The 26,173-nt window shown below is 42.2% G+C and overlaps 1 protein-coding gene and 5 non-coding genes across 8 annotated transcripts in view; 1 reads left to right on the top strand and 5 right to left on the bottom strand.

Moving 5' to 3' along the window:
- Positions 1-26,173, top strand: part of dennd5a (DENN/MADD domain containing 5A) — a 59,071-nt gene that overhangs the window by 15,620 nt on the left and 17,278 nt on the right. For 2 of the 3 annotated variants that reach the window (XM_021607632.2, XM_036980958.1), the window contains exons 2-6: positions 17,507-17,575; positions 18,512-18,621; positions 18,778-19,477; positions 22,758-22,945; positions 25,045-25,359. In XM_021607632.2, coding sequence (XP_021463307.2) covers positions 17,507-17,575; positions 18,512-18,621; positions 18,778-19,477; positions 22,758-22,945; positions 25,045-25,359 — 1,382 coding nt within the window. The remainder of the gene's footprint in view (positions 1-17,506; positions 17,576-18,511; positions 18,622-18,777; positions 19,478-22,757; positions 22,946-25,044; positions 25,360-26,173) is intronic. The other variant, XM_021607633.2, reaches the window with a different exon arrangement.
- Positions 46-100, bottom strand: LOC118965102. Its single transcript, XR_005052435.1, has one exon. It is a non-coding gene; the product is annotated as a U7 small nuclear RNA (small nuclear RNA).
- On the bottom strand, positions 2,346-2,400 carry LOC118965101. Its single transcript, XR_005052434.1, has one exon. It is a non-coding gene; the product is annotated as a U7 small nuclear RNA (small nuclear RNA).
- LOC118965100 lies at positions 4,611-4,665 on the bottom strand. Its single transcript, XR_005052433.1, has one exon. It is a non-coding gene; the product is annotated as a U7 small nuclear RNA (small nuclear RNA).
- LOC118965099 lies at positions 6,906-6,960 on the bottom strand. Its single transcript, XR_005052432.1, has one exon. It is a non-coding gene; the product is annotated as a U7 small nuclear RNA (small nuclear RNA).
- On the bottom strand, positions 9,207-9,261 carry LOC118965098. Its single transcript, XR_005052431.1, has one exon. It is a non-coding gene; the product is annotated as a U7 small nuclear RNA (small nuclear RNA).

Here is a 26,173-nt window from a genome sequence, read left to right as displayed (position 1 = left end):
AATGTTCACATCATATTTTCATTGTTTATTCTTTAACATAGTTGTGGGGGCTTCCTGTCTGAGGAAACCTACTAGACAAATACTAAAAGAGCAAATTTTCCATGAATCTTTATGAAATCATGATAAGGACTCTCTTTGGCATGTACGTTTCTCGGTCATGGGTGGCACACAATGGGATATGGGGGAGGGGAGTGGGTGGGGTATATGCACATTTTCATATTAACATATATCTAGACTTATAGTTGTACAGTAGCCAGGTTTTCATGACTGGATAGATAGCATGATGAATGCCATGTTCTCTGTGCTCTCTGTTTGTCTCCTGTCTGATTGTGCCTAGTATTGTTGACATACCACTCCATTGTTTGGCTAATCTAATTGTTCACAATTCTGGCCTAGTTTCCAGCCCAGCATTCTAGGCTATGGACGTGAAAGTAAACAGCAGATTAAGCAGTTAATTCTACAGCCACGATTTTCTTGCCCAGGTACCCCCTCCCCTCCCAGGCAAACCAGCGACCCATCATATGTTAGCAAAAAATATATATATCACGTCATCAGGTGAATGATAATTGTCCGCCACAATGAAATTGGGGTGGGGACTGTGGTTCTGTCTCTGTCCATTTGTACGTTAATCACACAATATCTCAGACAGCACTGGGCCGATTTTGACTAAACTCGGGTGAATGATGTGTCTTGCCATAGAGATCCGGAATTTACAAAATTACATTGATTGGTCAAAGGTTTGAGCTATAGTAATTAACTGAAGTGTTAGTCACACGGAATACCTCTATTGACCCAAGGGGGGCACTGCATCATTTATCTGGGACGACTTGTTAACTGTTGCCTTGTTGCAAGAAGTAATCAACATTTTAAAATGACTAGATTTGGTACATCGTTTTTCAGCATTTTTACCTCCCCACATTATAATTGGAAGAGGAAGTGTAATCTCTAACATATCCTATTAGCTAGAAAGGTAACGGCAAACACGTTTGCTAAGAACAGCTGTTTAGCTGGTTCAACAAACACAATACATTTGTTATTTTCTTCAAAATAACATTTCTAATCAAATTTAGTAAAAATTCTAAATAATAAACAATTCAAACAATAAGCAATCAATCAACGTAAGTTAATGAAATGAGAAACTAACAAAAGACTAAAAAGAAATGCAGTCAATAAACAAAAACAGGAAACAATCAAACAGGTAACAATCATCAGGTTCCCAAGCTTTTTATAATCAAATCAAATCCAAGCCCACTTTAAAATGTAATTTTTTTGCCATCATTGTAAGCCTGCCACACACACACTAAAATATACATATATTAAACATAAGAATGAGTGTGAGTGTTTGTCACAACCCAGCTCGTAGGAAGTGACAAAGAGCTCTTATAGAACCGGGGCACAAATAATAATATAATAATAATCAATCATTTTGCTCTTTATTTAACCGTCTTACATATAGAACCTTATTTGTTCATCAAAAATTGTGAATAACTCACCACAGGTTAATGATAAGGCTGTGCTTGAAAGGATGCACATAACTCTGCAATGTTGGGTTGTATTAGAGAGAGTCTCAGTTTTAAATCATTTCCCACACACAGTCTGTGCTTGTATTTAGTTTTCATGCTAGTGAGGGCCGAGAATCCACTCTCACATAGATAGGTACATGGTTGCATAGGACATCAGTGTCTTAACAGCGCAAGAAATCTGGCAGTGGCTTCTGATTAAATAAAATTTTCACAGAACCGCTTTTTGCAATTTCGATGAGGCTCTCTTGTTCAGATTTCAGTAAGTGGACTGGAGGCAGGGCATGAAAGGGATAACGAATCCAGTTGTTTCTGTCATCCGTTTCGGGAAAGTATCTGCGTAATTGCGCACCCAACTCATTCAGGTGCTTCGCTGTATCACATTTGACATTGTTCGTAAGCTTGAGTTAATTTGCACACAAAAAATCATACAATGCTGGAAAGACCTGTGTGTTGTCCTTGTTAATCCAGACAGACAAGAGCTGTAACTTCTTAATCATAGCCTCAAGAAAAAACATCACCCAGTACCGTGTGTGAATAGGCATGTGTACCTGGCCTACTGGCAGAGAAATAAATAATTCAGTGGCCCATGACAGTGGCTTTTAAACACCCACAAATGCTTGTTAAACAAGTGTTAATTGATCACTTTTTTCTTGGCTATCAGTTGCCTTGCCTTGTACAGTATTCAGAGCTAACTATATTACAATGAAAACCAGCTATAACACCAACTCACATAGTGATGTATAGGCCTGTGTTTTGTGGTGCATTATATAGGCTACTAATGTTCACATCATATTTTCATTGTTTATTCTTTAACATAGTTGTGGGGGCTTCCTGTCTGAGGAAACCTACTAGACAAATACTAAAAGAGCAAATTTTCCATGAATCTTTATGAAATCATGATAAGGACTCTCTTTGGCATGTACGTTTCTCGGTCATGGGTGGCACACAATGGGATATGGGGGAGGGGAGTGGGTGGGGTATATGCACATTTTCATATTAACATATATCTAGACTTGTAGTTGTACAGTAGCCAGGTTTTCATGACTGGATAGATAGCATGATGAATGCCATGTTCTCTGTGCTCTCTGTTTGTCTCCTGTCTGATTGTGCCTAGTATTGTTGACATACCACTCCATTGTTTGGCTAATCTAATTGTTCACAATTCTGGCCTAGTTTCCAGCCCAGCATTCTAGGCTATGGACGTGAAAGTAAACAGCAGATTAAGCAGTTAATTCTACAGCCACGATTTTCTTGCCCAGGTACCCGCTCCCCTCCCAGGCAAACCAGCGACCCATCATATGTTAGCAAAAAATATATATATCACGTCATCAGGTGAATGATAATTGTCCGCCACAATGAAATTGGGGTGGGGACTGTGGTTCTGTCTCTGTCCATTTGTACGTTAATCACACAATATCTCAGACAGCACTGGGCCGATTTTGACTAAACTCGGGTGAATGATGTGTCTTGCCATAGAGATCCGGAATTTACAAAATTACATTGATTGGTCAAAGGTTTGAGCTATAGTAATTAACTGAAGTGTTAGTCACACGGAATACCTCTATTGACCCAAGGGGGGCACTGCATCATTTATCTGGGACGACTTGTTAACTGTTGCCTTGTTGCAAGAAGTAATCAACATTTTAAAATGACTAGATTTGGTACATCGTTTTTCATAATTTTTACCTCCCCACATTATAATTGGAAGAGGAAGTGTAATCTCTAACATATCCTATTAGCTAGAAAGGTAACGGCAAACACGTTTGCTAAGAACAGCTGTTTAGCTGGTTCAACAAACACAATACATTTGTTATTTTCTTCAAAATAACATTTCTAATCAAATTTAGTAAAAATTCTAAATAATAAACAATTCAAACAATAAGTAATCAATCAACGTAAGTTAATGAAATGAGAAACTAACAAAAGACTAAAAAGAAATGCAGTCAATAAACAAAAACAGGAAACAATCAAACAGGTAACAATCATCAGGTTCCCAAGCTTTTTATAATCAAATCAAATCCAAGCCCACTTTAAAATGTTATTTTTTTGCCATCATTGTAAGCCTGCCACACACACACTAAAATATACATATATTAAACATAAGAATGAGTGTGAGTGTTTGTCACAACCCAGCTCGTAGGAAGTGACAAAGAGCTCTTATAGAACCGGGGCACAAATAATAATATAATAATAATCAATCATTTTGCTCTTTATTTAACCGTCTTACATATAGAACCTTATTTGTTCATCAAAAATTGCGAATAACTCACCACAGGTTAATGATAAGGCTGTGCTTGAAAGGATGCACATAACTCTGCAATGTTGGGTTGTATTAGAGAGAGTCTCAGTTTTAAATCATTTCCCACACACAGTCTGTGCTTGTATTTAGTTTTCATGCTAGTGAGGGCCGAGAATCCACTCTCACATAGATAGGTACATGGTTGCATAGGACATCAGTGTCTTAACAGCGCAAGAAATCTGGCAGTGGCTTCTGATTAAATAAAATTCTCTTGTTCAGATTTCAGTAAGTGGACTGGAGGCAGGGCATGAAAGGGATAACGAATCCAGTTGTTTCTGTCATCCGTTTCGGGAAAGTATCTGCGTAATTGCGCACCCAACTCATTCAGGTGCTTCGCTGTATCACATTTGACATTGTTCGTAAGCTTGAGTTAATTTGCACACAAAAAATCATACAATGCTGGAAAGACCTGTGTGTTGTCCTTGTTAATCCAGACAGACAAGAGCTGTAACTTCTTAATCATAGCCTCAAGAAAAAACATCACCCAGTACCGTGTGTGAATAGGCATGTGTACCTGGCCTACTGGCAGAGAAATAAATAATTTAGTGGCCCATGACAGTGGCTTTTAAACACCCACAAATGCTTGTTAAACAAGTGTTAATTGATCACTTTTTTCTTGGCTATCAGTTGCCTTGCCTTGTACAGTATTCAGAGCTAACTATATTACAATGAAAACCAGCTATAACACCAACTCACATAGTGATGTATAGGCCTGTGTTTTGTGGTGCATTATATAGGCTACTAATGTTCACATCATATTTTCATTGTTTATTCTTTAACATAGTTGTGGGGGCTTCCTGTCTGAGGAAACCTACTAGACAAATACTAAAAGAGCAAATTTTCCATGAATCTTTATGAAATCATGATATGGACTCTCTTTGGCATGTACGTTTCTCGGTCATGGGTGGCACACAATGGGATATGGGGGAGGGGAGTGGGTGGGGTATATGCAAATTTTCATATTAACATATATCTAGACTTATAGTTGTACAGTAGCCAGGTTTTCATGACTGGATAGATAGCATGATGAATGCCATGTTCTCTGTGCTCTCTGTTTGTCTCCTGTCTGATTGTGCCTAGTATTGTTGACATACCACTCCATTGTTTGGCTAATCTAATTGTTCACAATTCTGGCCTAGTTTCCAGCCCAGCATTCTAGGCTATGGACGTGAAAGTAAACAGCAGATTAAGCAGTTAATTCTACAGCCACGATTTTCTTGCCCAGGTACCCCCTCCCCTCCCAGGCAAACCAGCGACCCATCATATGTTAGCAAAAAATATATATATCACGTCATCAGGTGAATGATAATTGTCCGCCACAATGAAATTGGGGTGGGGACTGTGGTTCTGTCTCTGTCCATTTGTACGTTAATCACACAATATCTCAGACAGCACTGGGCCGATTTTGACTAAACTCGGGTGAATGATGTGTCTTGCCATAGAGATCCGGAATTTACAAAATTACATTGATTGGTCAAAGGTTTGAGCTATAGTAATTAACTGAAGTGTTAGTCACACGGAATACCTCTATTGACCCAAGGGGGGCACTGCATCATTTATCTGGGACGACTTGTTAACTGTTGCCTTGTTGCAAGAAGTAATCAACATTTTAAAATGACTAGATTTGGTACATCGTTTTTCAGCATTTTTACCTCCCCACATTATAATTGGAAGAGGAAGTGTAATCTCTAACATATCCTATTAGCTAGAAAGGTAACGGCAAACACGTTTGCTAAGAACAGCTGTTTAGCTGGTTCAACAAACACAATACATTTGTTATTTTCTTCAAAATAACATTTCTAATCAAATTTAGTAAAAATTCTAAATAATAAACAATTCAAACAATAAGCAATCAATCAACGTAAGTTAATGAAATGAGAAACTAACAAAAGACTAAAAAGAAATGCAGTCAATAAACAAAAACAGGAAACAATCAAACAGGTAACAATCATCAGGTTCCCAAGCTTTTTATAATCAAATCAAATCCAAGCCCACTTTAAAATGTAATTTTTTTGCCATCATTGTAAGCCTGCCACACACACACTAAAATATACATATATTAAACATAAGAATGAGTGTGAGTGTTTGTCACAACCCAGCTCGTAGGACGTGACAAAGAGCTCTTATAGAACCGGGGCACAAATAATAATATAATAATAATCAATCATTTTGCTCTTTATTTAACCGTCTATATAACCTTATTTGTTCATCAAAAATTGCGATTAACTCACCACAGGTTAATGATAAGGCTGTGCTTGAAAGGATGCACATAACTCTGCAATGTTGGGTTGTATTAGAGAGAGTCTCAGTTTTAAATCATTTCCCACACACAGTCTGTGCTTGTATTTAGTTTTCATGCTAGTGAGGGCCGAGAATCCACTCTCACATAGATAGGTACATGGTTGCATAGGACATCAGTGTCTTAACAGCGCAAGAAATCTGGCAGTGGCTTCTGATTAAATACAATTTTCACAGAACCGCTTTTTGCAATTTCGATGAGGCTCTCTTGTTCAGATTTCAGTAAGTGGACTGGAGGCAGGGCATGAAAGGGATAACGAATCCAGTTGTTTCTGTCATCCGTTTCGGGAAAGTATCTGCGTAATTGCGCACCCAACTCATTCAGGTGCTTCGCTGTATCACATTTGACATTGTTCGTAAACTTGAGTTAATTTGCACACAAAAAATCATACAATGCTGGAAAGACCTGTGTGTTGTCCTTGTTAATCCAGACAGACAAGAGCTGTAACTTCTTAATCATAGCCTCAAGAAAAAACATCACCCAGTACCGTGTGTGAATAGGCATGTGTACCTGGCCTACTGGCAGAGAAATAAATAATTTAGTGGCCCATGACAGTGGCTTTTAAACACCCACAAATGCTTGTTAAACAAGTGTTAATTGATCACTTTTTTCTTGGCTATCAGTTGCCTTGCCTTGTACAGTATTCAGAGCTAACTATATTACAATGAAAACCAGCTATAACACCAACTCACATAGTGATGTATAGGACTGTGTTTTGTGGTGCATTATATAGGCTACTAATGTTCACATCATATTTTCATTGTTTATTCTTTAACATAGTTGTGGGGGCTTCCTCTCTGAGGAAACCTACTAGACAAATACTAAAAGAGCAAATTTTCCATGAATCTTTATGAAATCATGATATGGACTCTCTTTGGCATGTACGTTTCTCGGTCATGGGTGGCACACAATGGGATATGGGGGAGGGGAGTGGGTGGGGTATATGCAAATTTTCATATTAACATATATCTAGACTTATAGTTGTACAGTAGCCAGGTTTTCATGACTGGATAGATAGCATGATGAATGCCATGTTCTCTGTGCTCTCTGTTTGTCTCCTGTCTGATTGTGCCTAGTATTGTTGACATACCACTCCATTGTTTGGCTAATCTAATTGTTCACAATTCTGGCCTAGTTTCCAGCCCAGCATTCTAGGCTATGGACGTGAAAGTAAACAGCAGATTAAGCAGTTAATTCTACAGCCACGATTTTCTTGCCCAGGTACCCCCTCCCCTCCCAGGCAAACCAGCGACCCATCATATGTTAGCAAAAAATATATATATCACGTCATCAGGTGAATGATAATTGTCCGCCACAATGAAATTGGGGTGGGGACTGTGGTTCTGTCTCTGTCCATTTGTACGTTAATCACACAATATCTCAGACAGCACTGGGCCGATTTTGACTAAACTCGGGTGAATGATGTGTCTTGCCATAGAGATCCGGAATTTACAAAATTACATTGATTGGTCAAAGGTTTGAGCTATAGTAATTAACTGAAGTGTTAGTCACACGGAATACCTCTATTGACCCAAAGGGGGCACTGCATCATTTATCTGGGACGACTTGTTAACTGTTGCCTTGTTGCAAGAAGTAATCAACATTTTAAAATGACTAGATTTGGTACATCGTTTTTCAGCATTTTTACCTCCCCACATTATAATTGGAAGAGGAAGTGTAATCTCTAACATATCCTATTAGCTAGAAAGGTAACGGCAAACACGTTTGCTAAGAACAGCTGTTTAGCTGGTTCAACAAACACAATACATTTGTTATTTTCTTCAAAATAACATTTCTAATCAAATTTAGTAAAAATTCTAAATAATAAACAATTCAAACAATAAGCAATCAATCAACGTAAGTTAATGAAATGAGAAACTAACAAAAGACTAAAAAGAAATGCAGTCAATAAACAAAAACAGGAAACAATCAAACAGGTAACAATCATCAGGTTCCCAAGCTTTTTATAATCAAATCAAATCCAAGCCCACTTTAAAATGTTATTTTTTTGCCATCATTGTAAGCCTGCCACACACACACTAAAATATACATATATTAAACATAAGAATGAGTGTGAGTGTTTGTCACAACCCAGCTCGTAGGACGTGACAAAGAGCTCTTATAGAACCGGGGCACAAATAATAATATAATAATAATCAATCATTTTGCTCTTTTTTTAACCGTCTTACATATAGAACCTTATTTGTTCATCAAAAATTGTGAATAACTCACCACAGGTTAATGATAAGGCTGTGCTTGAAAGGATGCACATAACTCTGCAATGTTGGGTTGTATTAGAGAGAGTCTCAGTTTTAAATCATTTCCCACACACAGTCTGTGCTTGTATTTAGTTTTCATGCTAGTGAGGGCCGAGAATCCACTCTCACATAGATAGGTACATGGTTGCATAGGACATCAGTGTCTTAACAGCGCAAGAAATCTGGCAGTGGCTTCTGATTAAATACAATTTTCACAGAACTGCTTTTTGCAATTTCGATGAGGCTCTCTTGTTCAGATTTCAGTAAGTGGACTGGAGGCAGGGCATGAAAGGGATAACGAATCCAGTTGTTTCTGTCATCCGTTTCGGGAAAGTATCTGCGTAATTGCGCACCCAACTCATTCAGGTGCTTCGCTGTATCACATTTGACATTGTTCGTAAGCTTGAGTTAATTTGCACACAAAAAAATCATACAATGCTGGAAAGACCTGTGTGTTGTCCTTGTTAATCCAGACAGACAAGAGCTGTAACTTCTTAATCATAGCCTCAAGAAAAAACATCACCCAGTACCGTGTGTGAATAGGCATGTGTACCTGGCCTACTGGCAGAGAAATAAATAATTCAGTGGCCCATGACAGTGGCTTTTAAACACCCACAAATGCTTGTTAAACAAGTGTTAATTGATCACTTTTTTCTTGGCTATCAGTTGCCTTGCCTTGTACAGTATTCAGAGCTAACTATATTACAATGAAAACCAGCTATAACACCAACTCACATAGTGATGTATAGGCCTGTGTTTTGTGGTGCATTATATAGGCTACTAATGTTCACATCATATTTTCATTGTTTATTCTTTAACATAGTTGTGGGGGCTTCCTCTCTGAGGAAACCTACTAGACAAATACTAAAAGAGCAAATTTTCCATGAATCTTTATGAAATCATGATATGGACTCTCTTTGGCATGTACGTTTCTCGGTCATGGGTTGCACACAATGGGATATGGGGGAGGGGAGTGGGTGGGGTATATGCAAATTTTCATATTAACATATATCTAGACTTATAGTTGTACAGTAGCCAGGTTTTCATGACTGGATAGATAGCATGATGAATGCCATGTTCTCTGAGCTCTCTGTTTGTCTCCTGTCTGATTGTGCCTAGTATTGTTGACATACCACTCCATTGTTTGGCTAATCTAATTGTTCACAATTCTGGCCTAGTTTCCAGCCCAGCATTCTAGGCTATGGACGTGAAAGTAAACAGCAGATTAAGCAGTTAATTCTACAGCCACGATTTTCTTGCCCAGGTACCCCCTCCCCTCCCAGGCAAACCAGCGACCCATCATATGTTAGCAAAAAATATATATATCACGTCATCAGGTGAATGATAATTGTCCCCCACAATGAAATTGGGGAGGGGACTGTGGTTCTGTCTCTGTCCATTTGTACGTTAATCACACGATATCTCAGACAGCACTGGGCCGATTTTGACTAAACTCGGGTGAATGATGTGTCTTGCCATAGAGATCCGGAATTTACAAAATTACATTGATTGGTCAAAGGTTTGAGCTATAGTAATTAACTGAAGTGTTAGTCACACGGAATGCCTCTATTGACCCAAGGGGGGCACTGCATCATTTATCTGGGACGACTTGTTAACTGTTGCCTTGTTGCAAGAAGTAATCAACATTTTAAATTGACTAGATTTGGTACATCGTTTTTCATAATTTTTACCTCCCCACATTATAATTGGAAGAGGAAGTGTAATCTCTAACATATCCTATTAGCTAGAAAGGTAACGGCAAACACGTTTGCTAAGAACAGCTGTTTAGCTGGTTCAACAAACACAATACATTTGTTATTTTCTTCAAAATAACATTTCTAATCAAATTTACTAAAAATTCTAAATAATAAACAATTCAAACAATAAGCAATCAATCAACGTAAGTTAATGAAATGAGAAACTAACAAAAGACTAAAAAGAAATGCAGTCAATAAACAAAAACAGGAAACAATCAAACAGGTAACAATCCTCAGGTTCCCAAGCTTTTTATAATCAAATCAAATCCAAGCCCACTTTAAAATGTTATTTTTTTGCCATTATTGTAAGCCTGCCACACAGAAAATCATACAATGCTGGAAAGACCTGTGTGTTGTCCTTGTTAATCCAGACAGACAAGAGCTCCAACTTCTTAATCATAGCCTCCATGTTGTCCCGCACAATGAATATAGTTGAGGAGAGTCCCTGTAATACTAGATTCAGATCATTCAGGCAAGAAAAAACATCACCCAGATATGCCAGTCTTGTGAGAAATTTGTCATCATGCAAGTGGTCAGACAAGTGAAAATTATGGTCAGTAAAGAAAACCTTAAGAACGTCTCTCAATTTTAAAAAATGTGTCAATACTTTTCCAGTTTATAACCAGCGCACTTCTGTATGTTGTAAAATCGTTACATGGTCGCTGCCCATATCATTGCAGAGTGTAGAAAATACACAAGAGCTCAGGAGCCTTGCTTTAACAAAGGTAACCATTTTCACTGTACTGTCCAAAACGTCTTTCAAGCTGTCAGGCATTCCTTTGGTAGCAAGAGCCTCTCGGGGGATGCTGCAGTGTACCCAAGTGACGTCAGGAGCAACTCCTTGTACGCGTGTTACCACTCCACTATGTCTCCCTGTCATGACTTTTGCACCATCAGTACAGATACCGACATGTCTTGACCATCAAAGTCCATTTGATGTCACAAAGCTGTCCAGTCATTTAAAAATATCCTCTCCAGTTGTCCTGGTTTCCAGTGGTTTGCAGAAGAGGATGACTTCCTTAATTGACCCCCCATAAACGTAACGGACATATACCAGGAGCTGTGCCAGGCCCGCCATGTCTGTTGACTCATCCAGCTATAACACATAGAATTCACTGGCTTGTATGCAAAGCGGTAATTGTTTCAAAACATCTCCTGCCATGTCACTGATGCGTCGTGAAACGGTGTTGTTTGATGAAGACATTGTCTGTATAGTTTTCTTGTCCTTTTCCCCCAGCATTGTCCCAGCCATATCCGCGGCAGCAGGAATAATTAAGTCCTCCACAATAGTATGGGGCTTGCCTGTCCTAACCACTCGGTAGCTCACCATATACAGTTGAAGTTGGAAGTTTACATACACCTTAGCCAAATACATTTAAACTCAGTTTTTTCACAATTCCTGACATTTAATCCAAGTAAAAAGTCCCTGTCTTACTTAGGTCAGTTAGGATCACCACTTCATTTTAAGAATGTGAAATGTCAGAATAATAGTAGAGAGAATGATTAATTTCAGCTTTTAGTTCTTTCATTACATTCCCAGTGCATTAGAAGTTTACATATACTCAATTAGTATTTGGTAGCATTGCCTTGAAATTGTTTAACCTGTGTCAAACGTTTCAGGTAGCCTTCCACAATAAATTGGGTGAATTTTTGCCCATTCCTCCTGACAGAGCTGGTCTAACTGAGTCAGGTTTGTAGGAGTCCTTGCTCGCACACGCCTTTTCAATTCTGGCCACACATTTTCTATAGGATGAAGTCAGGGCTTTGTGATGGCCACTCCAATACCTTGACTTTGTTGTCCTTAAACCATTTTGCCGCAACTTTGGAAGTATGCTGCCACCCCCGTGCTTCACGGTTGGGATGGTGTCTATTTGGAAGACTCATTTGCGACCAAGCTTTAACTTCCAGACTGATGTCTTGAGATGTTGCTTCAATATATCCACATAATTTTCCTGCCTAATTTTTTTTTCTTTTGGAAAAGTTTTATTAACACATTTCCTTTAAAAACAGCTCATACATTTTTTATATCATTTCATACACATAAAAACGGCGCCTAGGGGAGATCCCTCCCCTAGGCGCCGCAGCACTGTCAGTCCATGGCCGCCGGGTCCTAGGGTATTGTGGGGGACCCTTCGCCTTGGGTCGAGGCCCCCTTCCTTCCGTACCACCCCAGGGCTTCCGTGGCCTACCATGGCCACTGCCTGGGGGGTGGTCTCTACGCTTTTCCCTACCAGCAGGTTGCGGGAGGACCACAGTGCTTCCTTCAAGCACGTGAGGGTGGGCCAGAACTTGGTGAAGGCCTTCGATGGATTAGGCCTTCGGCCCACCCCATACAGCACGAGCTGAGGTGTTAGGTCCTCCCCTGCCTCATGATGCCATCTATTTTGTGAAATGCACCATTTTCCAGTCCCTCCTGTATCAAAACACCCCTATAACCCCTATAACATGATGCTGCCACCTTCGTGCTTCACGGTTGGGATGGTGTTCTTCGGCTTGCAAGCCCTTTTTCCTCCAAACATAACGATGGTCATTATGGCCAAACAGTTCTATTTTATGTTCATCAGACCAGAGGACATTTCTCCAAAATGTACGATCTTTGTCCCCATGTGCAGTTGCAAACCGTAGTCTAGCTTTTTTATGGCAGTTTTGGAGCAGTGGCTTCTTCCTTGCTGAGCAGCCTTTCAGGTTATGTCAATATAGGACTCGTTTTACTATGGATATAGATACTTTTGTATCTGCTTCCTCCAGCGTCTTCACAAGGTCCTTTGCTGTTGTTCTGAGATTGATTTGCACTTCTCGCACCAATATACGTTCATCTCTAGGAAACAACGCGTCTCCTTCCTGAGCGGTATGACGGCTGCGTAGTCCCATGGTGTTTATACTTGGTACTATTGTTTGTACAGATGAACATGGTACCTTCAGGCGTTTGGACATTGCTACCAAGGATGAGCCAGACTTGTGGAGGTCTACCATTTTTTGTTGTTGTTGAGGTCTTGGCTGATTTCTTTTGATTTTCCATGATGTCAAGCAAAGAGGCACTGAGTTGGAAGGTTGGCCTTGAAATACATTCACAATTACACCTCCAATTGACTCCAATAAAGTCAATTAGCCTATCAGAAGCTTCTAAAGCCATGACATCATTTTCTGGAATTTTCCAAGCTGTTTAAAGGCACAGTCTATTTTGTGTATGTAAACGTCTGACCAAATGGAATTGTGATACAGTGAATTTAAGGGAAGTACTCTGTCTGTAAAAAATTGTTGGACAAATTACTTGTGTCATGCACAAATTAGATGTCCTAACCGACTTGCCAAAACTATAGTTTGTTAATTAAAAATAAATTTGTGGAGTGGTTGAAAGACGAGTTTTAGCCCCTTCTTATTAATGGTATCTGTTGCTTTCATACATGTCTTACTACTGAAAATTAGTCTTAATTCTCACTCAAAAAACTCCTGTGGCTTATATTTCAAATTGGCATGATTTGTTTCTAAATGTCTCCACAAGAGTGAAGGTTTCATTGACTTGTGAGATTGTACTTTTGCAGATATAACACGCTGTGGCTGAGGAAAGGCACTACTCCTAATATAATTGAACCCCAAATTAATGTAGTTCTCATCATATTTGCCCCCTTTTTGATGGTCCAATGTCCCTGTCTGTTGTTCGGTGCTTTCCCGGGTAAGGGGGCAGTAGCTCTTCGGCTGCATCAGATTCACAACTGTCAGTGTCCATGCTAACTGGGCTAACAACAAATGTAGAATTACTGATGCTAACATTGGATGTGCTCTTGGAAGCAGAACAACTTGTGTTGTTGACAGGTGCAGGTGTAGTACTGCTGGTCGTAGTAGTACTACCAGTAGAGCTGGTATGTGTCTATGGATGTTGGCCTTACTTTTTTTTAACCATTTATCAGTTTTGGAGCAAACGGAATGAGCAGCAGCTATGTTTGGCTACATACGGACCGTTTGTGGAATTCCCGCGAGAGAGTAAAGGTTAATGTGATTGGATGTTAATTATTTGACTAGGCTACCTGTATTTGATATTGTGTTGTTATTTCACTGAACACTAGATGATTAAAAAAAAAAATTGGCAGTGAAACAAGGCTACTTATGCAATAAAAATACCTCTCCCAAATATATAGCCCCATTGGAGTATATAAATGGAATGTTTAAAAATACCTCTCCCAAATATATAGCCCCATTGGAGTATATAAATGGAATGTTTAAAAATACCTCTCCCAAATATATAGCCTCATTGGAGTATATAAATGGAATGTTTAAAAATACCTCTCCCAAATATATAGCCTCATTGGAGTATATAAATGGAATGTTTAAAATACCTCTCCCAAATATATAGCCCCATTGGAGTATATAAATGGAATGTTTGAAAATGTGACAGGATATAATATATAAATGTGAATGACATTTTTATTTAGTGTAGCCCCGGCAGTTTAGAAATACCTAGTCTGGTGGAATGGTTCACGGTGTTCAGTTTAGAAATACCTAGTCTGGTGGAATGGTTCACGGTGTTCAGTTTAGAAATACCTAGTCTGGTGGAATGGTTCACGGTGTTCAGTTTAGAAATACCTAGTCTGGTGGAATGGTTCACGGTATGTTTGTGTCTTTATGTTGGGGGAGGGGAAGGGGTGGCGTCTGGCTGGAGGTGGCAATTGTGGTTGGTCACTTCTGTATCCAGGGTTGGTACTGGTATTGGGGCTGGCACCAGGAAGAAACGGGTTGGTGTTGGGACTGGATTGGAAATCGTGCTGATATCAGGGCTGGAAAACCTGGGGTTAGGTGCTGGGTTTGGTGCTGGGACTGTGGGCCTGGGAGAAAGAAAAACTCGGAACGAGGAACTGAGGCGAGCAAGGACAACCTGAGGAGCAAGCAGACACACAAAGGAGCCCTAGACCCAAAGGTCAATGGTAGTTCTTCCCTGTCACCTGCTCGCTATGGGTGAAGCTGCTGGTTAAACAAAGGTTAGCCATGTATTGTCAAAAATGTATGTCCAAGTCAAGAAAGCTTACCAGCAGCCAGCGGCTCTTGTCACACTGGTAGCCTATTTGCTGGTGCTTTTCAAAGCCTACATTGGGCATAAAAATATATATTTTTGTCTCACCCCCGGTTGAATAACAGAGAGACATCAACACTTACCTTTAAATCTGAATCACAGCAAAGACGCACAGTGAAATAAAATAGGGTGAGCATTAGCATTTATTTTCCCTCATCATCATCACAAACCATGTTTTTATGCGAGTAAAGTTATACCGTATAAAAATAATCATGACACCTGTGATGGATACACAAGGTTTTGGTACAATAAATGGTGTCAGATAATTTGTTGGTTCGACATGGGGGTATCTTTCTGTGTCCGTCAAATTAATTATGCACAAAATGGCGGTGGAAATGCCTTTATCTGCAAATATTGATATAATAACCATCACACAACTGGTTGGAAAATGTGCATATTTTATTTATGCAGATTTTAGAATATTCACATGAAAATCTGTCACCAATTGGATGGAAACCTAGATTCTTCAGTTTTGTTCAGCTGTCACTAAATTCCAGCTAAAATAAGCAGAATAACATGGTCAAGCAGACACACAATGAATCAATCACATTACTCAGTACTCAGGAAAGAGGATTTCTTTTCCACAGCATCACTGGATCACCCCACTGTAGGTGAGTGGGTGAGGAAAATGATGGGTTAGGCCAGACAGGTTTACCCGTCAGACCAATCAGAAATGGTCCTATTTGTGGGTTATCACAGAAAGGAAAGACATTTGATGGGTTAGAGAGGAAGGTCTGGGAGAGGCTCTGGATTGGACCAGATCTCCTGACTCAGGGACGTCATACGTCCCACACAGCCACAGGCTCCCTCAGCTCTAAAATGTGGTGTATAATGTGTGTGACAGCCGGACTGGAGGAGGACTGGACCCTAGCCATGGCACAGGGAGAGAGATGCAGACCTAGGTTTTCTATCTCCTTCTCTGTGTCTAAATCAGGATAACACTAAATGAATCAGCAGACTGACACCTGTGTGATAGCAGGTGTGCTATAAACTCCCCAGGGATGGAGATCATTTACTTTATCTTGGGCTGACTATTAGCCCTTGCTAAGATGTCAGTATAATAATAGTACAATCATAACATATTGGTTATTCCTAACAGCAGTTAGTATAATAATAATATAATGAAAACATATTGGCCCTTGCAAACAGCAGTCAGTATAATCAAAACACATCAGTTTATTCTTTGAAGAAACCTACTAGACAAATACTAACAGAAGCAAGTATTCCATATTTACTGTGAAGTCAAGATAAGCTCTATACTTGGCATGTAGGTTTTCTCAGTCATGGGTGGCAGACATTGGGGTGTATGGGGGAATGGAGGGGCGCGGTATATGCAAATTGTACTGTAGAATAACATCCATCCCCCAGGTTGATCTATCTTTGTGGACAGTGTAGGAAGGAACACAGGGACCAGTCTAGAGATTCTTATTATGATCTCCCACTGACTGTCTTAGGATACACATGATCTACCGACTTCTACCTCAGGCAATCAAGAACATGTTTGTTCATAGCTTTGACTAGAGAAAGACAAAGACAACAGTATAGAATGGAGACTGTTTATTATTGATGTTTGAGCTGCCAGGCCTTTTTCAAGACAAGACTCCATGGGGCAATGCACTGTTATGACCATACAGGGAAGAATGTGTCATTCATAACTTTGACTTACAGCAGAGCACATATTTTTTAATACTTTCAGAATAACTTATTGTTTAATAAATACTTTCTTTGTTCATTACCCTTGTCTCTTTTTTATAGCCATGTGTCTACCACATTCCACTTGTTCTGAAACACCACAGTTAATGTGTGTTTTTTTGGATCGTCCACAATCCTCTCGGGTGTTTTTAAATGATCTCATTCTTCGTAAGTTACACTGTGTTGCTTCCTTCAGAACCAGCACAGGCCTGATCATATTCCCTCATGTATTATAACACACAGATATAGTTCTTCAAGTGTGTTCACTGTAATATCATAATCCACAGCATAGCATTGACAACAGGGATTAATCATGGGCTTTGGAGAGGAGAGGAGAGCACCGCATTGCTACAGCAACACACATTCTCTGAAAACACACCCAGCTGGTTTAGACAGAATCTTGACAGAAACCTAAACCTGACAGAAACGCTGTGCCTCCATACACACATGAAGAGGATGTGTTGTTCCCTCAGTGTTTCTCTCACCTATAGGAGAACACTGTCAGAACCCTTCTGTCCTGAGTAACTCCTGCTGTGTATACACATATTGAGAAGTGATGCGGTACTCAGCAGTAGCCATGTGATTAATTACTGTTGTTTTATCTGTTGTCTAGCTTTATGCCAGTATATAGAGGCTACTAAATTCAGAGATGGGGCCAGAGGATTGGCGAGTGCAGATGAAGGTAACCCCCACCAGCCCCCCTCCTCAGAATGGCCTCACCTCCGCTTGCTCCTTTAACCTGACACGCCCTTGTTCCACAGCACTCTCCTTTTGTTGATTTGTAATGTTTCTGAGAACTCAGTTCTGTACAGGTGAGGGGAACTCTGCAAGCACTTTTCCTTCTGTCCTTCCTCCCTCTTTCCACCCTTCCCGGTCCTCCCTCTCTCCTCCTACTCCTTCTTCTTCTTCCTCCACCTCCTCCTCCTGCTCTACCTTCACCTCCTCTTTTGGAAGCTAGCTACTGAACAACAAGCCAATCTGTTTGACAATCACTGCGTCTCTACCTCTCACACACCCAGTTCTACCTACATGTACCAGCGCTGGTGTTGCTTGGCCAATGTGTTCTCTCCCCTTCCACTCTGAATGACTTATCAATCATGTCTTGGTGTGTGCATCACTTCTGCTTTCACTGTGGATCTGAATCAATTTAATTTGTGTTGGTTTGTTTGATTGATTGATTGATTGTTTTGCGGGTTGCTTTGCCTGTATTGCCATAAAAGCTGTCACTTTACTGGTAATTCTATATGTAGAAGTTTGTTTTCTTATAAGCAACAAGCATTGTCTTTTTCTGTATAGATTTATACAAACAAAACCCAATACATAGTATTACTATCTGATTATTTGACCTCTTTGGCAGCGGTTACTTTCGTTCACTGACCCAGTACAGGATGCTGTTGACAGCTTTACATGATGCAATACAGCCTTTCTTTCCAGACCACTGTGCTCACTTCCTATTTCCCGTGAGGAGGGTTGTCTTGTGCCTCAAGTCTGCTTCTGATTGGGCCTCTGCATCCTTTTGCACTTCTGTTGCTCTTTGGGCCCTGAGTCCTGAATTTTTTTGCTCTCTCTTTTTTCTTCTGTCTTTTTCTCTGTCTCTCTACTTCTCCCTCTCTTTCAGGTGAGAATTTTGAGCAGAGTCCACTGCGGAGAACCTTTAAATCCAAAGTTCTAGCACACTACCCAGAGAATGTGGAGTGGAGTCCCTTTGACCAGGATGCCGTTGGCATGGTAAGGGAAGTGCGGAATGTGTAACTAACACAAAGTGCATTTTATTTGAAGCTATACCCATTTCTGTTTCCAGGGTTTACATCTGTATATCATTATGGATTAGAACCTGTATCATTTTACTGATCGACTAACCTGATCTATTACCTGCTCTCTCAGCTGTGTATGCCAAAGGGTCTGGCCTTCCGCACGCAGGCCGACACACGTGAGCCTCAGTTCCACTCCTTCATCATCACTCGGGAGGATGGCTCGCGGACGTATGGCTTCGCCCTCACTTTCTACGAGGAGGTGACCAGCAAGCAGATCTGCAGCGCCATGCAGACCCTGTACCACATGCACAATGCTGAACAATACGACATCCTGCACACCCCCACCACCCCGCGGTGCCCCGAGGACCAGTGCCACCTCCAACCCCACCCTCTCAACCCCCACCCCCAACACACGCTCCTCCCCACGCCCTCCATCTCCCGGCTGCAGCGCTTCAACTCCTACGACATCAGCCGCGACACGCTCTACGTGTCCAAGTGCATCTGCCTCATCGCGCCCATGGCCTTCCCCCAGGCCTGCAGGAAGGTGCTCCAGCAGCTCCACCAGGCCGTCTCCTCCATCCAGCCCCCACCCCTCCCCTTGGAGAGCTACGTCTACAACATCCTGTACGAGGTGCCCCTGCCTCCCGCTGGGCGCTCCCTGAAGTTCTCGGGGGTGTATGGGCCAGTGGTGTGCCAGAGGCCCAGCACGGCAGAGCTGCCTCTCTTTGACTTCCCTATCAGCCAGGTGTTTGAGCTGCTGGGTGTGGAGAACGTCCTCCAGCTGTTTACCTGTGCCCTGTTGGAGATCCAGATCCTGCTCTACTCACAGCGTAAGTCCTTACTTAGGATCTTTCTCTCTGATCTGCTGAACTTTCTGTGGTTTTCTGTCTATTGTCCCCATCGCTTTTAGAAGGGATTGTGATTTAATATTTCAACAGAAATACTGACATTTTAGAAGAAATCAGAAATAACAGTTTTGCTTAGGATCTTCGGTATGTTCATTGGAACTATTATCCAGGCAGATTAAATAAACTATCCTGTGATTCCATTAAAGGCCCAGTGCAGTCAACTACTCAATTTCCCAGTGTTTTATATATATTTCCATACTATGAGTTTGTATTAATACTGTGAAATGGTGAAAATGATAATGGACTTTTAGTGTGAGAGCTGTTTGAAAAGACAGCCTGAAATGTATGCATGTTTTGGTGGGATGGAGTTTTGGCCTTCCATGGTGACATCACCATGCGCTAAATTTGTTAATAGACCAATAAAGTTAGAGTTCCAAACCTCTCTGCCAATAACAGATAACAGCTAGTTTTCCCCTCCCTACCCAGACAGTCCTAGCACAATTCTTGCTTGAGACATTGCCCTTTGCTAAGAAGCTATTTTTATATATGTATTTTTTAACCATTTTAATTTGAAACAATCACATTAAGATTCAACATTGTCACCCAGGAGTTATTTGATATTGAGATAAAAACGGCTGCATTGGATCTTTAAGGAAAGCTGTGTTCTTCCCAGCTTATGTAAATCTTAGTTTCTCCTCACGGGCTCTCAGCTCAGGCCTAGCCTGTGTGTGTGTGTGTGTGTGTGTGTGTGTGTGTGTGTGTGTGTGTGTGTGTGTGTGTGTGTGTGTGTGTGTGTGTGTGTGTGTGTGTGTGTGTGTGTGTGTGTGTGTGTGTGTGTGTGTGTGTATGTGTGTGTGTGTGTGTGTGTGTGTGTGTGTGTGTGTGTATCTGGTGTGCTGGTGTGAGTTGCTGGGGTAAACAGGCTGTTTTGCAGCAGCAGTGTGTGTGCTGTGATCAGGCCTTTGTTTCCCCCTGCTCATGTTCAACCCTAGGCCCACACTGAGAGAGATTGACAGTGAATAGGGACACATTCAAGAGGACTTTTTTGGGAGGAATGAGAGATATTTAGATATGACACAGGTCATTTAGCACATATAAAAATTAAAAATGAGATCAACCGAATTGATAGAAACAGGTCTTCCACTATGTGTGAAAAGAAACAGCATTATACATAATAAATCAGCTCCAATCAGGAATTGTTTTGTTCAGAGACCAATGTTGGAGGTTTTATACAGAATGGCATATTCTTCTTCCATGGAAGCACACTGGGATTGACGTTGATCAGAGTCAGTGGAGTGCAGCAGGAAGATTGTTTCAGGATTGTGGAGCTGGCGTGTTGATAGGATCCATTACGGAGACAGGGAAAAGGCAAATTGTTTATAAATCTGTCAGGGGCTAGAGGAGCAATGCTGTGGTGTTGCTAGGCAACCCTTGCAGGAGGATAAGGAGGAGGATGCAGTCAGTGATGCAGGGTAAAGATGATTGGTTGGAAATGACATCATCCCTTTTTTTCTCCAGAAGGCTCATTGCAGAATGTGTGCTAAGGAGTGTTTTCTAGAGTGTGAACCTGTGAGTTTTCCACTGAGCAGGGACAGGGTGTTGTTAGTTAAAACTGCATAGGCTGAGGCAAGTGATGCCCCATACTAAAAATTAGCTGACTGGAGAGAGTCTGTTCTAAAAATAGAGGCATAATTCATAACTCAGATACATAGGCCCTGGCCTGGCCAGTGTCTTTCCCACATACAGTACATGAATCTTCGTTGAAATGAGCATTTGCTGCTGTTTTTCCCATCTCTCCAAGTAGATCAATGGAAGCTTGCCATTTCCCCTACCTGTCCTGCATGTTAGTAGTCCGTATATAGAGCTCTCATTCTGTTAGCAAACCACTCAAATAGGCTCCGATGACCTTATTCGTCTTGGAAAGTCCTTGTGGAAAGCAGCGCAACAGAGGGGAGGACAAGTGGAGGACTACACCAACACTGAAGCTCATTAGATTAGCCCCAGTTGAATATCTGATGAATGACCCTATTAAAGAGTGTGTTTTCTCTTAGACTAGATTAGCTGTTGGCAAGGCCTGTGTGTGTGTGATAATGTGGTGCAGTGTGTGTGTTTGTGTGTGTGCACGCACTTGTGTGTTTGTGTTTGTGGTTGTGTGTGTGTGTGTATACTATCATGTGTTTGATAGTGCGTGAGCACACTTCCTTGCGTTTGCGTGCGTGCGTTTGTCTGTCTGCCTGTGTCTGTTTGTGGTTTTTCTCAGGAGGGTGGTATCGTGCTCTGAAAAGGCCTGTTGTTGTTCACCAGGTAAGGTCAGAGCACCAGCAGACAGGCTAGATTTGTATTATTGTCTCTTAGTCCCTTGCCCAGGTCCTGGGAGAGGTGGCCCAACCAGGGGAGAGGGCCTGTTCTGGGGGGAGGGTTGGGGGGGTTCTGTTCTGGGGGGAGAGAGGAGAGGGCCTGTTTTGGGGAGAGAGGGGAGAGGGCTTGTTCTGGGGGGAGAGAAGAGAGGGGAGAGGGCCTGTTCTGTGGAGAGGGGAGAGGGCCTGTTCTGGGGGAGAGAGGAGAGGGGAGAAGGCCTGTTCTGGGGGAGAGAGGAGAGGGGAGAATGCCTGTTCTGGGGAGAGAGGGGAGAGGGCCTGTTCTGTGGAGAGAGGAGAGGGGAGAGGGCCTGTTCTGTGGAGAGGGGAGAGGGCCTGTTCTGGGGGAGAGAGGAGAGGGGAGAAGGCCTGTTCTGGGGGAGAGAGGAGAGGGGAGAATGCCTGTTCTGGGGAGAGAGGGGAGAGGGCCTGTTCTGTGGAGAGAGGAGAGGGGAGAGGGCCTGTTCTGTGGAGAGGGGAGAGGGCCTGTTCTGGGGGAGAGAGGAGAGGGGAGAAGGCCTGTTCTGGGGGGAGAGCGGAGAGGGGAGAGGGCCTGTTCTGGGGAGAGAGGGGAGAGGGCCTGTTCTGGGGGGAGAGGGGGCTGTTCTGGGGGGAGAACAGGGGAGAACAGAAGGCCAAATGAAGAACTAGTAGTTATTTTGGCAGTAGAACAGCAAAGACTTAGCTGCTACTGAATATAGACTTGTGGTGACTGATAGAGAAGGAATGTAGATAAACAGGACTGGTTGGAAGTTTACATGGATGCCAAACACTTGACTTGGAGTGGACTGTTTAACCCTGTACATTACAATACATTGCATACTGTAGGTGTCAAAACATTTAGCCTTTGTGACCATATAAAACCAGTCAGTTTGTGACTCTCTCCTCTGTTGTTTGTGTGACAGACTACCAGAGGCTGATGACTGTGGCCGAGAGCATCACAGCCTTAATGTTCCCTTTCCAGTGGCAGCATGTCTATGTGCCCATCCTGCCCGCCTCACTGCTGCACTTCCTGGATGCCCCAGTGCCCTACCTGATGGGCCTACACTCCAACGGAGAGGGTGACCGCACCAAACTAGAGCTGCCCCAGGAGGTAACCTATACACTCATGCACCTATGCACGCATGTTTGCACACACGCACATACGCACAGCTACTCCCATACACACACACACACGCACACACACAAATCGAAATAGATATTTTTGAAATTTATGCATGTAATTATTTCTCTAGGGTAGTTTACCTTTTTAATTTATCTTCTTTCTCTCCTCTCCCATCCTCCCTATTCCTTCTCTCCAAAAGGCTTTTTTAATTGGAAACATTCAGCTCTAGCTGAAACCATTTAGTTGGATTCCCTCAGCCCAGCCCTCTTTAAATGCAGCCTGTCAGAGCGATAACAAGTCATTTCTAATCAGATTGCAATGCGTGAATGTTGTTTGTGCTGAGAATACTAACAACAACTTCCCTCTGGACACTCCTGCCAACCCCATCTCCATCTGCTGTCTGATACACCCAACAAAGTGACGGCATGAAATTGGCTAATCTGTAGAGAGAATCACAGGGCCTTACAACACAGATTACAAACCATCCCTTGTTCCCTAGCTCTTCAGGCTTGTTTTTGTCCTCCGTTTTGATTAACAGTCGTTTTTCCACCAAATTTACACGAAGGAGGTGAATTATTTTATCAATTTACTTATATGATTGATTAATTACTTAGATAACCCATTGATAAATGTTAAATGGTTATCATGAATCATTATTCATGCTTAATGATTGTTCTTAAATAAAATGGGTTTGTGTTTACTTCTTAATGATGTTCTCAAAGGGTAGAGTGTTTCCTTTGTGAGGACAAACAGCCCTCATTAACCATGCTGTAGCTTACCCATGCTTTTACGGTTGATCAAAACACGTTGCTTTGCTCCTGTACACAGCAATTCTGCTAAAGGCCCTTCAACACAGAGCCTGGAGGAAGGGTGCTGTGTGTGCAACCAGCTTTTACACATCTGGAGGAAGGGTGCTGTTGCAACAAGCTTTTACACATCTGGAGGAAGGGTGCTGTGTGTGCAACCAGCTTTTACACATCTGGAGGAAGGGTGCTGTTGCAACAAGCTTTTACACATCTGGAGGAAGGGTGCTGTGTGCGCAACCAGCTTTTACACATCTGGAGGAAGGGTGCTGTGTGTGCAACCAGCTTTTACACATCTGGAGGAAGGGTGCTGTTGCAACAAGCTTTTACACATCTGGAGGAAGGGTGCTGTGTGTGCAGCCAGCTTTTACACATCTGGAGGAAGGGTGCTGTGTGTGCAACCAGCTTTTACACATCTGGAGGAAGGGTGCTGTGTGTGCAACCAGCTTTTACACATCTGGAGGAAGGGTGCTGTTGCAAGAAGCTTTTACACATCTGGAGGAAGGGTGCTGTGTGTGCAACCAGCTTTTACACATCTGGAGGAAGGGTGCTGTTGCAACAAGCTTTTACACATCTGGAGGAAGGGTGCTGTGTGTGCAACCAGCTTTTACACATCTGGAGGAAGGGTGCTGTGTGTGCAACCAGCTTTTACACATCTGGAGGAAGGGTGCTGTTGCAACAAGCTTTTACACATCTGGAGGAAGGGTGCTGTGTGTGCAGCCAGCTTTTACACATCTGGAGGAAGGGTGCTGTGTGTGCAACCAGCTTTTACACATCTGGAGGAAGGGTGCTGTGTGTGCAACAAGCTTTTACACATCTGGAGGAAGGGTGCTGTGTGTGCAACCAGCTTTTACACATCTGCAGCCAGTCCAATGGAAAGAGCTATGATGAATAAAAAGCCTGAGATTTTGTGAATTGAGGACTTATGTCAATCTCAATATTGCCTTATTCATCCATTTCTATATTTAAATCCTAATACTCTTCAGATGAAAAGCAGCAGATCAACAATGCAGGGCTCATCTTATTCAAAAGAGTAGTTTATCCCATTCAGAATATCTGTTGATATTATATTACTGTCTTCGGTTAATGTCTTGAAGTCATCCACATCTTTTCTCACTATACCGCAATTGGTACTGCTCTGCGTTAAGCCACCTAGTGGAGCAAAGTGGGAATGGTTCTGCTATAACAAGAACCTAACTATCACTCAGTTTGCTTCTCTCTGGTGTTCTCTGTTTCACCGACATGTTTACATTGACAACTAAACAAGACCACCTGTCATTCCAGGCCAACTTGTGTTTCGTGGACATCGACAACCACTTCATTGAGCTGCCAGAGGACCTCCCTCTGTTCCCCAACAAGCTAGAGTTCATCCAGGAGATCTCCGAGGTGCTGTTGGCCTTCGGTGTGTCTCCGGAGGGGAACCCGCTCCACAGCCAGGGCCAGGCCAAACACCGGGGCTTCCGCTCCACCGACATGGTCACGGACAGACGCAACGGCAACCTGGCCAGCTCCGCCCTCAACTCCTACCTGCTGAGGGAGAACGAGACCATCGCTAGACTGCAGGCCCTGGTCAAGAGGACTGGGGTCAGCCTGGAGAAGGTGAGAGCAGGTCATCTGTCATCCGTTTGACTGGAACATATTATTCTAGATAGTCTGCATATAGATAGTCTGCATATATATTAGAGTCCTAATGTTTGGTATACTCAGTGCAATTCATGCAGAATAATACTGCCTGTCTGTCACACTCTTTTGAAAATGACTAAGGGTGGGAAAGGCAGTCTATGAGCTGCCCATGTAAGCTGCTGCCGGCTAGCTCCGAGTGTGCTGTGCTCAGCCCTGGTGACGAAGGAAGTCTGTTACATTGCCATCAACAGAAAATTGTCGCCCATACAGAACCTAATTGCCATCTGGTTTGAACATGACACAGAGGGCCGTTGGTAATAGATGGTAATGTTTCAGCAGAATCACATTACAGACCAGTGAATGAATTAATTAGCTTTTAACTACAGAGAGGAGGTCCCTCCAACTCTCCATATCTGTAGGAGCCCAGAGTAAGCAGCTTATGGACTAGTAGGGGCTAGCATTAGCTTTCTCTGGAAAGATTGCCTGCTCTTATAGTCTGCTTTTAGCTCCTCATTTTGTGGGTACGGCTTCAGGTAGGGTCATTGTGGCCATGTCTCACATTAAGGTAACCACCTGATTTAGGATCAGTGGTGTAGAGCGATGAATTAGAGGAGGGCTCAGTGGGACACATCCCTGCCATCTGATCTGGGCTTCGTAGCCATTACTCATCTTCATGTCTATGAGTACATGTATAGGCGACTCACTCACTGTGTCCTTTTGTCCTGCTCTTGCATGTTGAGATCTGCAACTGTGTCACACTTTGATTGTAACAGAGGAATGTGTGGGTTTT

Source organism: Oncorhynchus mykiss, chromosome 6 (genome assembly GCF_013265735.2).
Source record: "Oncorhynchus mykiss isolate Arlee chromosome 6, USDA_OmykA_1.1, whole genome shotgun sequence".
Taxonomy (NCBI): Eukaryota; Metazoa; Chordata; class Actinopteri; order Salmoniformes; family Salmonidae; genus Oncorhynchus; species Oncorhynchus mykiss.
Note: the sequence above shows the minus strand (reverse complement) of the source record. Positions and strands in the feature narration are given on the sequence as shown.